The sequence below is a fragment of the Podarcis gaigeae genome (assembly GCF_964106915.1).
Source record: "Podarcis gaigeae genome assembly, chromosome: 2".
NCBI classification, from domain to species: domain Eukaryota; kingdom Metazoa; phylum Chordata; class Lepidosauria; order Squamata; family Lacertidae; genus Podarcis; species Podarcis gaigeae.
Window position 1 is genome coordinate 69957149 of NC_139679.1, and position 15049 is coordinate 69972197.

The window sequence follows — 15049 nt, forward strand, 5'->3', positions numbered from 1 at the left end:
TAGGAACCTGATCAAGATATAAGCCAATATAAGTCTTGATTAAAAATGCAGTCTATATTCAAATGCCACAGTACTAGATGTGCCCAACTCTTACTGAGTTTATGGCTGTCCTAAAATCCTGCGGTTCTGACCTAGTTATCCAGGTTTGTCACATGCTTCACAATTTTATGTGGAGGTCCCTCTCCCAAACCCTCCTGTGTCAGAAGCATGCTATTCAGTTTCAAGGGAGAGGGATTTATCATAAATGATTCCCAATTATATAATTTTTCTAGTACCATACAAAAGCATTTTCATTTACCCAGACACTCTAATCTGCTGTAATTTCCAGCTCTGCTTTTATGTGTTGCCTTATTAACATTTTGTTGTAGTTGTAGTTGTTGTTTTTTTGCACACAATCCTACTATCCAAAGAGGATGGATGGCAGTATGTAAATGTTTTAAATAAAAGTGCACTGGGGAGACAGGGTGTCATTTGAAAAATATTTATTGTATAAATTGGTTGGGAGGTGGTGTCTGTGTAGCATGTACACTATTGTTTTGTACACTATTGTTTCATAGTTACAAAACCCAAAAAGTGTCACATATAGTTAATAAGTAGCTCAATGCTGAATGATTGTTCACAAAACACCCCCCCCCCCTTTAGTTGGTTTCTAGGCCGGTGTCATAAACCATTTCAGATTACATATATGTGGCCTTGTAATACAGGCTTGCCGTTTGGTCTCAGCACCTTTCTTGCATTCCTCATCTTTGACCTGTTGCTGCATAGGTTGCTCTTGTTGCTTAATGATGGGATTCTGGTCAAGTCTGGGATGGCCTTTGCCACAATACTCCTGGCCAGAGTAGGAGGCTATAATTTAATCATCTCTATCTTACAGAAATTTGTGATGCCACATCTTTACAATGACATGCTTAGCTTTTCCTATGACTGATATGAACTTGATCAGCACAAGGTTAAATATATACACCTCTTATTAATCAGCTGGGGCCATTTAAATGTAACACAATTCAGAGGCAATGCAGGCTTCCTTTAGCTCCTTGTAGGCTCTGATTTATGATGGTACCTGCTATGAGATGAAGAGAACACACCGATGCACAGACTGGAACCATTTGTCAATTTTTAGTAGATTTCCAACTTGCTCAAGAGCATGTTTTGCAGTGATGTTTTCAAAGATAGTTATGAACCTGCCTAATTCAACGACCAGAGTTATCAGACCAAATATATCACTTTGCTTCTAAGACAGCCTTCCTCAACCTAGTTTGTTCCAGGCATTTTGGACTACAATTCCCATCAGCCACAGCTAGCATGGGCAATGATCAGCAAGTTACAGTCGAACACATCTGGAACACACCAGGTTGGAGAAAGCTGCCCTAAATCATGAAGGCATGTGTGTCCTGGGCATACACTAGGTTTGTGCCCTTTAATAATGAATCTGCAATATAAGTTAGCATAACTCACAGGTTCCTTATTTTGTAAAGAAGAGATTTAAACACTGAGAACTTCATTTGCATGGGGGCTCACAAATGCCCTATTCTGCATTCTGTTATGTTGTGAAAGACTAATAAGCCTCAGAACCCAAGAAGGACTTAGATATTAAACTATTTTGCAGTGGCATCCTGGTCAGTGCGCATGTAATACTATAATACACTTATTATTCATCACCTACTAAAACTAAGGCTAAATATATGAGACAGAATGGGACTCACATTGTTCCCTCATTTACACATTTCTCCCTTCTGCTGTTGCCAATGTCCAATTTCAGATTGCCGGCTCTTGAGGGCAGGGACCTGTCTTTTTGCTGGCACTCTATAAATCAAGGGTGAATATTTTGTGACCATCCAAGACGTTTCTGGCCTACAATTCCCATCAACCCTGACCACTGGTCATGCTGCAGGGAGTCCAACAACCTCCAGAGCACCCAAAGGTCAGTCACCCCTGCTATAAAACACTATGCACTTGCCACCATAAACAAATAAATAGAGATCAAACTGCACAAGCAACCCCATTGGTTGCTAGAGCCAGCAGTGCTTTTGGGGGATTTCAATGAAGCAGTGTGCTTATGTGGAGGCATTCCCTAGCATTTATTGCAGTATTGCAGAGGGTAAAATCACATAATTTGGGATTGCAGAGACACCCAGAGGCACATCTCCCAGAAGGCACAATAATGTAGCTACTTTGGGCAGCAGAGTGTGTTAGGCCTGCACTGTTTGCACTAGAAACTAAAAGGCCATACTCCTTGCATATTCTTGTGGGATACACTGAAATATAAATTCTACTTTTCTTAAAGGTTTGTTTTCCTCATCTAGGGAAACAAAACATCTATAGCCCTAAAAGACGGGTCCCATCCAAATACAATGGTACCTCGAGTTACAGACACTTCAGGTTACATACGAATCAGGTTACAGACTCCGCCAACCCAGAAATAGTACCTTGGGTTAAGAACTTTGCTTCAGGATGAGAAAATAAATTGCACAGTGGTGTACTACTATGACACAAACATGGGCAGGTGATATTCTGATTTCTTCTAACTTCAACATCAGTTTTGATTTGGGCATTTCTCCAACTCACTGCAGCTAAGTTGGGACACATGTTAATGTTTCCTTCAATTCCTAAAGAAGAACTTGCCATCTCGGCAAAGCTATATTCTGTGCTCTGGGCACTCTCATCTTCCCTGAGAAGACACAAGTCCAGGCCACAAGGCTCATGTTGGTAGCACGATGGGAGCTCTTGCAGCGGCTTCCTTCTCATACTGCAACCTGGCCTATCTCTGGCCCCAGTGCAGCCTGGGAGACAAGGCTGGCACAAAGAGAGATGGAGACTTTATGGCCTTGCTTTGGATGGTGGCAGTAGCAGGTTCTGGCATAGTAGCCTTCCTTCTCTTAATCATGACAGGCTTTTGCTGTACATAGATCCCTCTGAAGTACTGCATCAGAAGCTAGTAGGAGCTGGGTACCGGAACGTGTGACAGACTCATATCAAGTGTTTGTTTTGAATCATTCAGAAGCCCTGGCTCTTGAGAGAGGTGCATGGGTGAAAGCTGGTTTTACCCTGCTCTTCTCCTGGCATTTTAAAATAAGCCCTGGGCTGGGTCTGCTCACAAGAAGCATGATGGCTCAGCTGGATCAGTTCCTGGATCCTTGACGGTTACCAAAGCTCTGTACAAAATAAGGCACAACTAGTTTACTCATCTTACAGATAGAAAACCGAAACAAAGAGGAAATGAGGTCAGAGACACGGGAGCACAGTTGCCTCACTTCATTATCTAAGGATTACTGAGGGTTTTAGAAACAATAATTTCTGTACTGTTTCTCAATTACAAGGTGTTTTATGTTCCCCGTCTAATTTATCGCAGTGTGTTTGCCAGTTCCCAGCTCTCAGTAGAGCCTGATATTCATGCGATGGATGTTCACAAATATTCAAACTTATTCAGGGGAAGTTTCTGTGAGGAAAGTGAAAAGGCATTTTGGGCTGAAGGGAAGACCTCACAGCGCTCAGAAACAGGAGGCCTGGATGTGGCCTAAATAGGGAAAGAACATGTAGAGACAAAAGTTGCTGCAGGCGGAGAAGCTGAGGTAAAAGTGGGCCCAACTGGAAGAATTAATGTATGTTAGGGCTGCCATACATGTCTTGGTTTACTTTTTGAAATATGGCAACCCTAATGTATGTGGGGCCCAGGCAGTAGAGGACAGGAGGCAGGCTGGCTGAAGGAGGGAGTAAAGACCTGAGGGAAGAATGGGTAAATGAGGAAGAAAAAGGGATTGTCAGGATGGAGCTGAGGGAAGAAAAGGTCAACAAAAGGAGTAAGAGGCAGCGCAAATTCCTAGCATAGAGCTGAGGCGGAGAAATCTGAAAGTGAGGCAGGGACACTGAAAGTATTGGCCATGTTCCTAACATCCTCCATGAAGAATGAGAGAAGTAGGTATGCATCTGGACAAGGACAAATGCCAATTAGCTTCAGAGGTGGTTATGAAACTATGGCCCATGGCCAAGGGAGCCTGAGCAGGCCCAACTCCTTTTTGTGAAGCCACAAGAGAACACTGCTTGGCCTGATCAGGCTCATTGATTAGAAATAACCAGCTTCATTATTGGTTGTGTTTTTCATGAGCACTTAATATGAACTGAAGTGGGCAGAGTGGTCCCGTGCAGAGTTGCTCTGCTTTACAGCAAAAGTTCTCAAAGATACTTCTTTAGGGATGAATGGGCTGTTGCTGGAGAGCTGCTATCTCCCCTTCTCCTTCCAATGGAAGGGTATGTGCGTTACTGAGGTAGTGATGTGAAGCAGTATGAGCATGTAAAAGCGCTCTAAAAATATTATGTATGATTATCATTATCCAGTGTGTCAGGAAGCAGTGTGAAAACACACACATCCAGCAGTACAAAAACAAGGAGTGTTCCTCTTTATTCCTGTTGTGTCTGCTATCTGTCCCTGAAAACAATGGAGCAGATTTTCATTTCCTGCAAAAAAAAAGTTGAGGGGTGAGGAGGACTGACATAAGATCCATATAGCTCTTGAGAACATAAGAAGAGCCCTACTGGATCATCACCCATCTAGTCCAATATCCTGTTCTCAGTAGTTGACTGTGGGAAGCCTGCAAGCTGGATATCAGCACACATGCATTCTGCCCACCTGTGATTCCTGGCACCTGGCATTCGGAGGCATGATGCCTTTGTGAAGGTAGAACTTAGTCCAAATTGTTGGCCATCACCAAATCCCCTAGGAGTGGATTCCATAGTTTAACTATGTGCTGTGTGAAAAAGTGCTTTCTTTTGTCTGTCCCGAGTTTTCCAACACCTCCCATTTCTCCTTTTTCGGTTAGCCACATTTGAACCCTGCCTAAGGTCACCAGGGAATGCTACCCAGCAAATCATTGCAATTGCTTGTGCTTATAAGAAGCTACCTAACTGCACCAGACCACTGGTCCAATTACAGCCCAGTATTGCCACCGTGAACACTTTTGGAAGGGCAAGATAGAAATTCAATAAATATATAAAAAATACTCTGACCCAGAAACTCCAGCAGCTGTTCCCCTTCACTTAGGGGCACTCAGTGATGATCAAATTTGAGCACCTAATTATGTAAGGGCTCAATGCAGCACTTTCTGTCTCTGCACTATCCCACAGTAGTTTCAGAAGTGATGTTTAAGTGACCTGCCCAGGCTTGTTCAAAAAGACTGTGGCGAAGGAAGCCTGCAAGTGCACCTTTTCCTAGTTGCAAATTTGCTGTTAATGTTTTAGCCTGCTATGCAGCAAGTTGGCCAGTTTCCTGTACACCCCCTCCCCTCATTTCCACTGTGCCTGCCTGTTCCTGGATGGCGAACTTCTCAACACACACACACACACACACACACACACCACACACACACACACACACACACACACACACGACGACGACTCATCAGGACAGTTTCTCCCTGCAAAACATCCTACACATTAGTAGCGCTATCCTAAACAAACGGAAGACAGCGGTGGCCTTGGGCCCCACAGCCCCCTTTCTCTCTCCCCCCCCCCCACCTCTGCCTGACTAGATTCTGACGGAGGAGAGTTTTACTGAAGCCGAGGACGTGTTTTTTTTCTAGAAAAAGAAAATAATAATAAACTGGCGATCTCGGTTCCCTCAGCACAGGCTCCTTGAGGACAGATCTGTGGCGAGGATTGCAAGGTAGAATGAATGAACCAATCAACCACTCCCGTCTTCAGCCCTTCTGGCGGGGGCTCCCGCTGCACCGGGGAGGGTGGGTGCGTGGCGGGGGCTTGCCCCGCGAAAGGTTCGGTTTGCCTGGTGGGTCTAATGGCCGCTTGGCGAGGCAGGTTGCACGGAGGGAGGGGAGGCGCGCGGGGGTGGGGTGCGGGTGTGGGGGGGTGACACAACTGCATTCTGCTCTCACAAGCCGAGCAGGGGCTGCAGCAGGAAGCGGGAGGGTGCGCCGCACGGCTGAGGCCCGCCGCTCTTGACCGATGTCAAGGCACCGAGCCTCCTGTGGAGGAGCTGGCAACGGGGCGCGCACGGGGGAAGCTAGGGCGCTCGTTCCGAGCTCGGGCCCCCCGGGCTCAGGGCTCGGCTCGCCTTCTATGGCTGATCTCGTTACGCTCCCGGCCGCGTTGCCACGCAAAAGACGGTGCGGCGGCGGCAGCAGCAGCCCAAAGCAGCTTGCTCTAGGGAAGAGCGCGGACGCCGCGTTCTAACTGGCCCTGAAGACCGGCTAAGGGAGCCAGGAGGTGGGGGCGTGTGGAGGGCCGGCCTCGCAGTGCCGGGGGAAAAGGGAACAGTGGGCTTCTTCCCTCCCGGGGCGAGAGCAGCTGCACCCAACCCGACGCGGGAGGAAGAGGAGCGTGTGGGAGGCTCCTTCCAAGCTCGCTGCTGGGCTAGTCAGTGGCCAGGGGCTGCACCCCAGCCTTCCCCGCTCTTGCAGGATCTGGGGGAGCGGCCTGGTTTCCCTCGGCGTCGAGGGGAATCGGCCTGCCCTGTTGCGCCCGGGACGCGGGTCGTCCCTCGCGCGCTGACACACACACACACACACACACACACACGAGAGTTTGGCCCCCTTTCACTGCGGGGGCCACACAGCAGCCATTCCTCCCTTCCCAGTCCAGCCGTTTGTTTTAGGAGTTCGCCCCCCCTCCCCTTAATCGGCGGTGCGAGCGGGGGTGGGGGTGGCGGCGGAAGAAAGAGCGGACGGAGCTTTTCTTCCTTCGTCACCCCCATTGTTGGCTGGAGATAAGGGAACAAGCTGACCCGTCCAGTCTCCCCTGTTGTTTGGGCGGGAATATGGGGATGGCCTGGCTTCGTCCTTCGGGCTCCCAACTTCAGTGGCCGAGAAACCCTCCCCGTTTCCCTCTCCCCCGTTGGAGAGGGGGACAAGGTTTGCGAGGTCGCTTAGGCTCCCAGGACCCCACCGTGCCTGAGGTGAAAAGCAGCTTAGCCCCAGGCGCACCATGCGCCTGGGAGAGGACACCGAGGCAGGACTAAGCCCGGTTGGCTGCTGGTCACGGGGCGTCTGAGGGGCTCCCCCTCCCCTCCTTTGGGTTGGCAAAGAGAGCGGCGGCGGCGGCTGCCCAGCGGGTGGGTGGGCGAGCTCCACATCCACCATCTTTGCTCGTTCCTGCTCTCTGCTTGCAGCGCTTGGCGGGGGAGCTAGCAGAGGCCTGGCCTCGCAGGCGGCGCCCTGCCGGGGTGGCTTGGTACGAAGCAAGGCTGAAGGGAAGGATGGTGCTGGGCGCTGGCAGCGGGAGAGGCAGGGCTTGTCCAGCGCGGGCAGAGAAGGGAGCTGCGGCGCCATGTGCAGTGGGAAGGGAGGGAGGCCGAGGCCAGGCCGGGCAGGACGGCAAAGGGACGCCAGCCCTTTGGAACAGGCTGAGGAGCCCAGGGCAAGGAGCAATAGGTGGGGCAAGGGTGGGGCGGCCGCCCTGAGCGCTAGGGGGCGTCCGAAAGCGCAGGGGCCGCGTAAGTGCCCCAAGGAAGGGGGGAGGCCATGCGCAGCGACGGGCAGACGCGCACGCGCGCGCTGATTGGACAGCGCAGCCTTCGCTGGCGCTGCTGCTGTTGCTGAACCCCAAGAGTCAGTGAGGGGGCGCGCGCGAGCGCGCACAGGGGACAGCCGCGGGGGCGCGTGTGCAGCAGCGGCGCGCGGGCGCGCGCGGGCGAGGAAAGGAGCTAGCAAGCGAAAAGAAGCTGGCAGGCAGCTGGGCTGGAGACGGAGCTGGTAGGGACCGGAGGAGCCAAGTCGGCTCTTCCCTTTGGCCCTGTGCAAGGGTGGGGGAAACAGAGTCCGACAGGTAAACTGCAGGAAAGACTTTCCTGTTCTCCCCCAAGGCGGAAACTGGTCTCTGCGGGCAGATTGCACCGGGACATTGCAAGGGCGCCGCAACCCTCACCCGGAGGGCCTCTGGAAACGGGGTGGGGGTGGGGCAAGGCACGCCAGCCGGTGTCTCGGGCCTAGTGCAGAAGCCGGGTGGTGGCAAAAGGCGGCCGGGGTGGGGGTGGGGGCGGAAGAGGATGAAAGATCCAGAAGCCTTTGCTGAAGCGATCCCTGCTCAGCAGCTGCAGATCTCTGAGAGGCGGGGGCGAGGAGGTAGGGGGAGAGTGCGAGGAGCCAGGCCAGGCCAGGCCTGCTCTGCTGCGCTCCCTGCAACCAGCAGCGGCAGGATGGATGCTGCGCTATTGTGAAAGGCGACATTAGGCTGCGCCGATCAGGAGGCAATGTTGCCTGGGTAGCTGCGGGCCGGTGGAAGAGGCATGCAGCCGGCTCGGTGCAGGCTCTCTGCGGCCCCACAACCAGGAGCGGGAGGCGTTTGCTGGGCCTCTGCCGCCGCCGCCGCCGCCGCCGCCGCGGAGGAGGAGGAGCAGCAGCAGCAGCAGTAGAAGTGGCTGCCATTTTGGAGAACAAGGCCCTGGAGGGTTTGCCTGACCCCATTGTTGCTGTGTTTGCTTCACAGGTTGATGCCCGCCGCACAGGATGGATCAAGCCTGCGAAGTGAGCAGGAGGGGCTACCTGCCCCCCTTCACCAGCCCTTTGGCGTTAGATGTGCCGGAGAACGGGGACGGCCCTTACGGGGGGGAGGGTCAGAGCCGAAGCCCCGAGCCACCTAATGGGTGCACCATGCAGTCAAAGGCTGCTGCTGCTGCTGCCTATGGCCCAAACCCTTCCCCCTGCTACATCCCGCTGCGCAGGCTGCAGGATTTGGCCTCCATGTTCAGTGCCGAATATTTAAATGGCTCAAAAGATGGCTCTGATTGTTTGCAGGAAGTTGAAAGGAGCGACTCCAGCGCTGAGCTCTGCGATTCTTCAGTGTTAACCGACTCAGAAGACTTCACCCGGCATGACTCGGCAAGACTCCTGGATTTTGATTCCATCTCTCCTTGCTTGGAGGACGACCCGGAGGTGGATTCCGAAACATCATTCCTAAAAGCAGATGAAAGCCCAGAAGAGGAAACTGAGTTTATGATGGAGGACAGAGACACCGGCACCTACAGTGAGGAGGGGGAGCCGGAGGATGGGATGGAACTGATTGAGGAGATCCAAGGAGGACGTTCCATAGAAATTAGACACAATGAGACACTGTCTACCTTGTTCCCAATCGGCTTTCCTCGAGAGCAAATACAAAGTAACACTTGCAAAGAGGCTGCAGTAGGAAATAGAACTGAAAAACTAGACCTGCGCCCGGTGTCTTATTTTCCTGGAGATACAGATTTAAAAACAGAAAAACAGTGCAGCATTACGAAGAAGGTATCTGAAAAAGAAAATCCAGCCCAGGGTCCCATCACACTAGGAAACTTGATAGAAAGGCTTGAAACTTCAATTACTGCAAAATCATCATCCTCAGCAGCAGCAACAGCAGCATTGCCACCTGTAAGCAGTCTTGGGGTACCCGTTAAGTTCTCTGCAAATTTATTTATGGGGAAATGTTCTACATGGTGTTCCTCTGGTCTGTTGCTGTTACAGAGAGAGCGAGAGTTGGAGGTGGGTGGAGTTAACAGGTTGTAGAGTTTCCATGTGTTTTGTTTCATTTGCAAAGCAAAGTGCAGATAATTAAAGGAAGGTAGTTTGAACAAGAGCTTTGAAAACAACTTGTTTTGTGGTCCTTCTGCCTGGCATACAATCCTAGAAGTTGACACAGTGAAAAAAATTCCTTATCACAGAAGCTGAATTGAATATAATTCCCTTCCACACATTTGAATATAATTCCCCTAAACACATGACTTGTCATCTTTCTCTGCTGATTGTAACAAGAATTAAGATTTGGTAACTTTATAAAAGTGTTTGAAAACATGCACCCCTCACAAACTCCTGCTCCTTATACTTACTTTTTGCACTGTTAGCTGAAATGAGGTACTGTATTTAAAAAAAACCCAACAACTATGATAGCTGGAAAGCCAAAACATTATTCAGACAGAAAACCTGCTCTTCAGTTTTCCTTTTCAGCAGATTCTTAGTGGTTTTCTTTTTAAAAAAAAATTATATTATTATAGTTGCATATGCTAAAAAGGTTTAGTCTTTGATTTCTGGCTGTCTTTGTAAGGTTAATAGGGCTGTTTCCCACAAGGTAATAGTAAGAAAATGTGTATACTTTTGTGCATATATTTTTCTTGATTCATGTGCGCTCTTTAGAAACTTGCTATCAGTTGTGGCTTTTCAGTGCATTAATATTACACACACACACACACACACATATATATGAGAGAGAGATAGCAGCCCTTAAAATGCACATGCATTGCATTTTACATGTGGTGTGGAATGCATATGATAATGCAAGCAAGTGTTTACATCTTATGTCCTGGTATACATTTGCAGTTAAGATAGCGTGTGTGAAGTGGCCTCAGTTAAAACAAAACACTCCATTACTAAAATGAGATTTCATTTAATAGTTTAAGTGAAAAGTGTGAAGACTTGCATTGTTTTCTGTTTTGCAGAATGAACTGGTGCATGCAGAGTAATTTTTTATGGTTCTGAATTCTTTTAAGAGGAGAACTGAGGTGTGTTTGTTGACTTTTAATGATGGTGATAATGGCCTGGTTTGTACATAAAGCTAAACAAAAAGCCATGGTGAAATTTCAGTATGTTAGTGTGTGAGTACTCGCAGTAAAAAAAATGTGGCTAGTTCTCCCTTGATCTTCCTGATGGTGTGCTACTGAAATTAAGCCATGGTTTGGCTCAGCATTACATCTTAATGTGGGCTTGTGGTTTGTCTGGGCAAGAAACACTGTGAGTCTGAATTTGGAAATAATGGTAAATTAATCTGTACCTTAATTTCCAGGTAGTGTGGCAGTAAGAAGACCAGGCCATAATTATTATTGTGAGTGCTTGCCCATTCACACTTAGCAATGATTTGGCTTAGAGTTACATGCAAACTGGACCTACAGTAGTTTGAGAATACCTCAAGTCAAAAGACTTACATTCAGGTGTAACTTTGCAAATAGTGCATAAAGTTGCAGTCCTGTGTACATCTACCTGGGAATGCACACAGTGGAACTGACTTCTAAGTAAACGTGCATAGGATAGTGTTGTGAAATTATTTTCACAACATTTGTGAAACAACATGTTGGGAAAGTCTACTAGAATATTTTGTACCATGGCAAAAATATATATGGTATTGTAGAACTTGAAGTGTTTTGTGCAGTTACATTAGAATTTACCTGGCTTTGGTATTTCAGTTACTGAGAGACCTCTTCCCAAAATAATGTCACTGCCAAATGGCTCACATCTGATATTATTTCTACTGATAGTTACTCATTCCAGAGTATTGCGTAAAGTATTGCCTAAATGTTTGTGGAGCAGATAGCATTGTGCAGGTGTTAACACACATATGTGCACCTGAATACTGTAAAGAGAAGAAATGGGTTGTATCCAACTTAATATCTGAATGCATGGAACAGCTTCCAGAAGTGCAACATAACTTTTACTTCTTTCTTCTCCCTTACTGCATACTCAACCCTGAGTTTTCTCCAACACTCTGGAGTAGATTTGGGGGTGGTGCAGGGGGAGGAGATGGAGGGGAAATTATGGTATGTTGCACTCACAGAAGTCATTCTGCATGTGCAGTGATTTAGCTAAATGCAACCCAATTTTTTTTATTAAGGATATTGTCCCATTAAAGAAATCTTAATATGATCTGAGTTTAAGCCTATTAATCTAGCAATTAAATTTGCATAATGTAAAACAAATGGTTCTGAGGCTAGCAATGTAGGCATTGGGTGATATCCAACTAAGTCATACTCGATGAGTAGTCTCATGGAAATCAATGGACTGGTCTAAGTATGAGTAATGTTGGATACCCCCTTTCGGTTTTGGATATTGCATGCATGTGTCATAGCAAGCATCATCTTAGAAGAAGCATCCCCTTCTCTGTGGCACTAAAGTGAGAATACCTCATAAGTGGTGCTAAAAAAAATAAAAATCTGCATGATTGATTGGGGCCCCAGTGAGGCTATAAGTGATATCACAGCACTTTGCAGATAGTTTTACTTTGCAGAATCAGTTTTACTTCCAAAATTCATTATTACATTGAGTTACAGTTGAAATGGACAACCATTATAAAACATTTTCAAAGTGTATGGCATCTAGTTTCTGTTAGGAGTTTTTTTTTTTTTTTTAGTTGTGCAGAATTCTTTTGATTGTCTCATTGTATAATGGCTTTTTAATGCAAATATTTAAAAAATAGAATGCTGGTGCATAAATATTGATGAGAAATGCCTTTCTTGAAAGGGGGTATTTGGAAATCAGACCTTTTTTTGTAAGGCGTGTAAAGATGGAAGAGAGCTTACCGAAAGAATGACATCAGAAAGTCTCAGAAAATAATTTTGTTTGTGGTTGTCTCATAATTCTGGTCTTGCAATTGTCTCTGAGCAATGGGTCCATTCAAGGTTTAAAAGCAAGGAAGAAAATGTTGTTTGCTACTCTGGTGTCTGAGGCTCATGTGTCAGGGATGGTTTAAGCCAAGGGAGCTATTATTACAGAAATACCGTAAGCAATAATTCTATGACTAATTTTGGTTACGTTTGAAATTATTGTTCTTTGAAGTTAGCTCAAGTAATCCAGTGATCCTATCATCGCACGTTATTTCGTTACTGTAGCCATAACATTCATGTGAAGTTCTAATAGATGGCCATTGCATCTTTGCAAGCTGCTAAAACCTGTGTGCATTTTGGGGGTTAAGTTTTTCTCCCACAACAGTTGAATAGATCTTCAAGTCCCAACAGCATGAATCAGTATCTCTTGTGTTCTCAAGCACTCTTCTTCTAGGGGTGAGAGTACATGACAATTCATGGTGTGATTATTGCAAGATAAGAGTTATGTATGAGCTTCTATGCTCATCAGTTGGTGCTGCTTGCATGTGATGTAGTTAAAATGGATAAAAATTAATGAGCTAAGAATAGTAATAATTAAATATTGTTGCAAGGGCTCCCGCTAGCACAGCTGGGCTTTCCCTCTCCTCTCCCAACACTCCCTCTCCACCTCCCCCAGATCCGTTCTAGAGAGTCAGGAGAACCCTCAGAACACCACATGGGAGAAGAGGGGTATTGTTTCATAAGTAAAGATACTTGTGCTGATGGAATGATCAGAAGTGTGGGATTTTTAATTGCTCCCTGTAAGTTTCTCTTTTTAGAAGTAGCCTAGTATAATCAGACTAAAAAAAGCATGTTAATCCTCCAATTATTGGCTCCATCCAGCTATCAGATCATACCATAGTTTGTTGTGACATGGGCATCCTATGGCGACTCTCATACATTTCTCTTCTTCCTTCCTTCCTTTGGGTTGTATGGAGGATTAAGGTTTCAATTGCATTTTGAAACAAACTTTAGCTTCTCATTTCATCTGGATATGGAAAATAGGTTTGTATAATATCGCACAATCAAACTCTGGCTTGCTATGAGTTGTGCAAACCACGTGCTTCAAAAACTGGGAAAATACAGCTTGCTTCAAAAAGCAAGAAAGCTTCCATTAGACACATGAGGAAAGGGAGGCTTGAAAAAGTGTGTCTGCATTTCCAAAAACTCTGGTTTGTTGCAGTACATAATGTAGTTTTAATAATTTTCAGTTTTGTGTCTCAGATTTCTTCCCTGTTTTTCACCGTGAGGTCCCATGGTGCGTTACAACAATCTAAAAAATACAATATTAAAATAATTTAAAACAAATTACAGTTAGTGGAATATATTGTAAAATTTCTCAGGTGTCAAAGGCCAGGGTTAAGAGGTGGATCTTCAGCATATGATGATAACCACAAAAGTAAGGTGTCAGATGCACTTCTGGGGGGAGAGCCTTCCACAGGTTAGGGGTTGCCACAGAGAATGCCCTCTACTGAGCTGTCAATCTCCAAACTTGTGAGGGTGACAGAACTACCAAGAGGGCCTCCTCTGTCAATTGTAATACCCAAGGGGGTCTGAATGGAAAACAGCCTCAAAATTGATAGGGCTTTATGAAAGACATTGAGTTAGGAAAGCAACAAAAGTGCAAATAAAGAATCACATGGAATACTGCTGTTAATGGCCTTGATGCTAGGGGCAAAGAACTAGCAGGTCATCACAGGTCATGATTGCCAACCTTTGAACATCTGTAGATGCCATCCTGTATATGGTTAAGATACTTCTGTATCCTTTAATTATCTGATATCTGTATTTTCCCCCATACCAAATTATGAATATTTATAAACAAGGACATTTCCTTTTCATCTTATGAAAATGAACTGCTCTTCCCATAATTACCAGCACTTCTGACATATGAAATTTGGGGGGGGGATCAAATAAGTGGTCACCATGTATCATTTTATAAAATTATGAAAAATACCGAGTGTATATATAATTATACAAAGTATATAATTAGAATGTTGATCCTAGTTGTAAGCCAACATGGACAAATTATTATACATTATTTTTTTAAATATATGAAGAACCAATGAGAAACTTCAATCAGAAATTTAAACTGGCCTTTTTGTGATTTAAATCACATTTATTTAAATTAGTCCACCCTTGATGTAATGAAATAGCTGGAGGAATGTAGGCCAGTTTGGGCACTGGTGTATCAACCCCAACTGGACTAAAACCACAAAAGGTAGCAGCGAAAGGAAGAGTTCTTGTTCTTTCTTACTGTTATTTTTTAGTGTGAAACACTTTTTTTAAAATGGAAGTTCCAAAGCAAGTGCAATTCATTGGAAAGGTTGCGAGAGAGTAGTTTATGACATCTCTGTAGTGTAGTTCACACTGAATTCTGAAGGCTAGGCTCTGAGCCATTTACATCAACTTGCAGTCCTGAGGTATTAGACCCCTAACACCTCAGCAAAATCATTTGCCAGGCATCAAACACGTTTTGCAATTGGGTCCAATTGCAACCACTTGGAGATCTCTGGATGCCAGGCTGGCAACTGGGGAAAACAAAATGTCACTTAGAGAAAGATCTGAAATATTTTCCTTGAAGCTTGAATTTGTTTTATTCTGGATTGTTTTATTTTACGTTCTAATATGTTCCAAACCACTTTGAGATTTGTTTTTTAAACTATAAAGTGATATAGAAATGAAGTGAATAATAATAATAATGGTGATGATTAACTGCATTGCAAAAAA

General features: G+C 45.9%; 1 protein-coding gene across 1 annotated transcript in view; it reads left to right on the forward strand.

The window, feature by feature from the left end:
- Positions 1-7582: 7582 nt before the first annotated feature.
- Positions 7583-15049, forward strand: part of NSD1 (nuclear receptor binding SET domain protein 1) — a 66263-nt gene continuing 58796 nt past the window's right edge. Inside the window, exons 1-2 of the mRNA XM_083726345.1 lie at positions 7583-7770; positions 8431-9344. Coding sequence (XP_083582471.1) covers positions 8451-9344 — 894 coding nt within the window. The 5' untranslated portion in view covers positions 7583-7770; positions 8431-8450. The remainder of the gene's footprint in view (positions 7771-8430; positions 9345-15049) is intronic.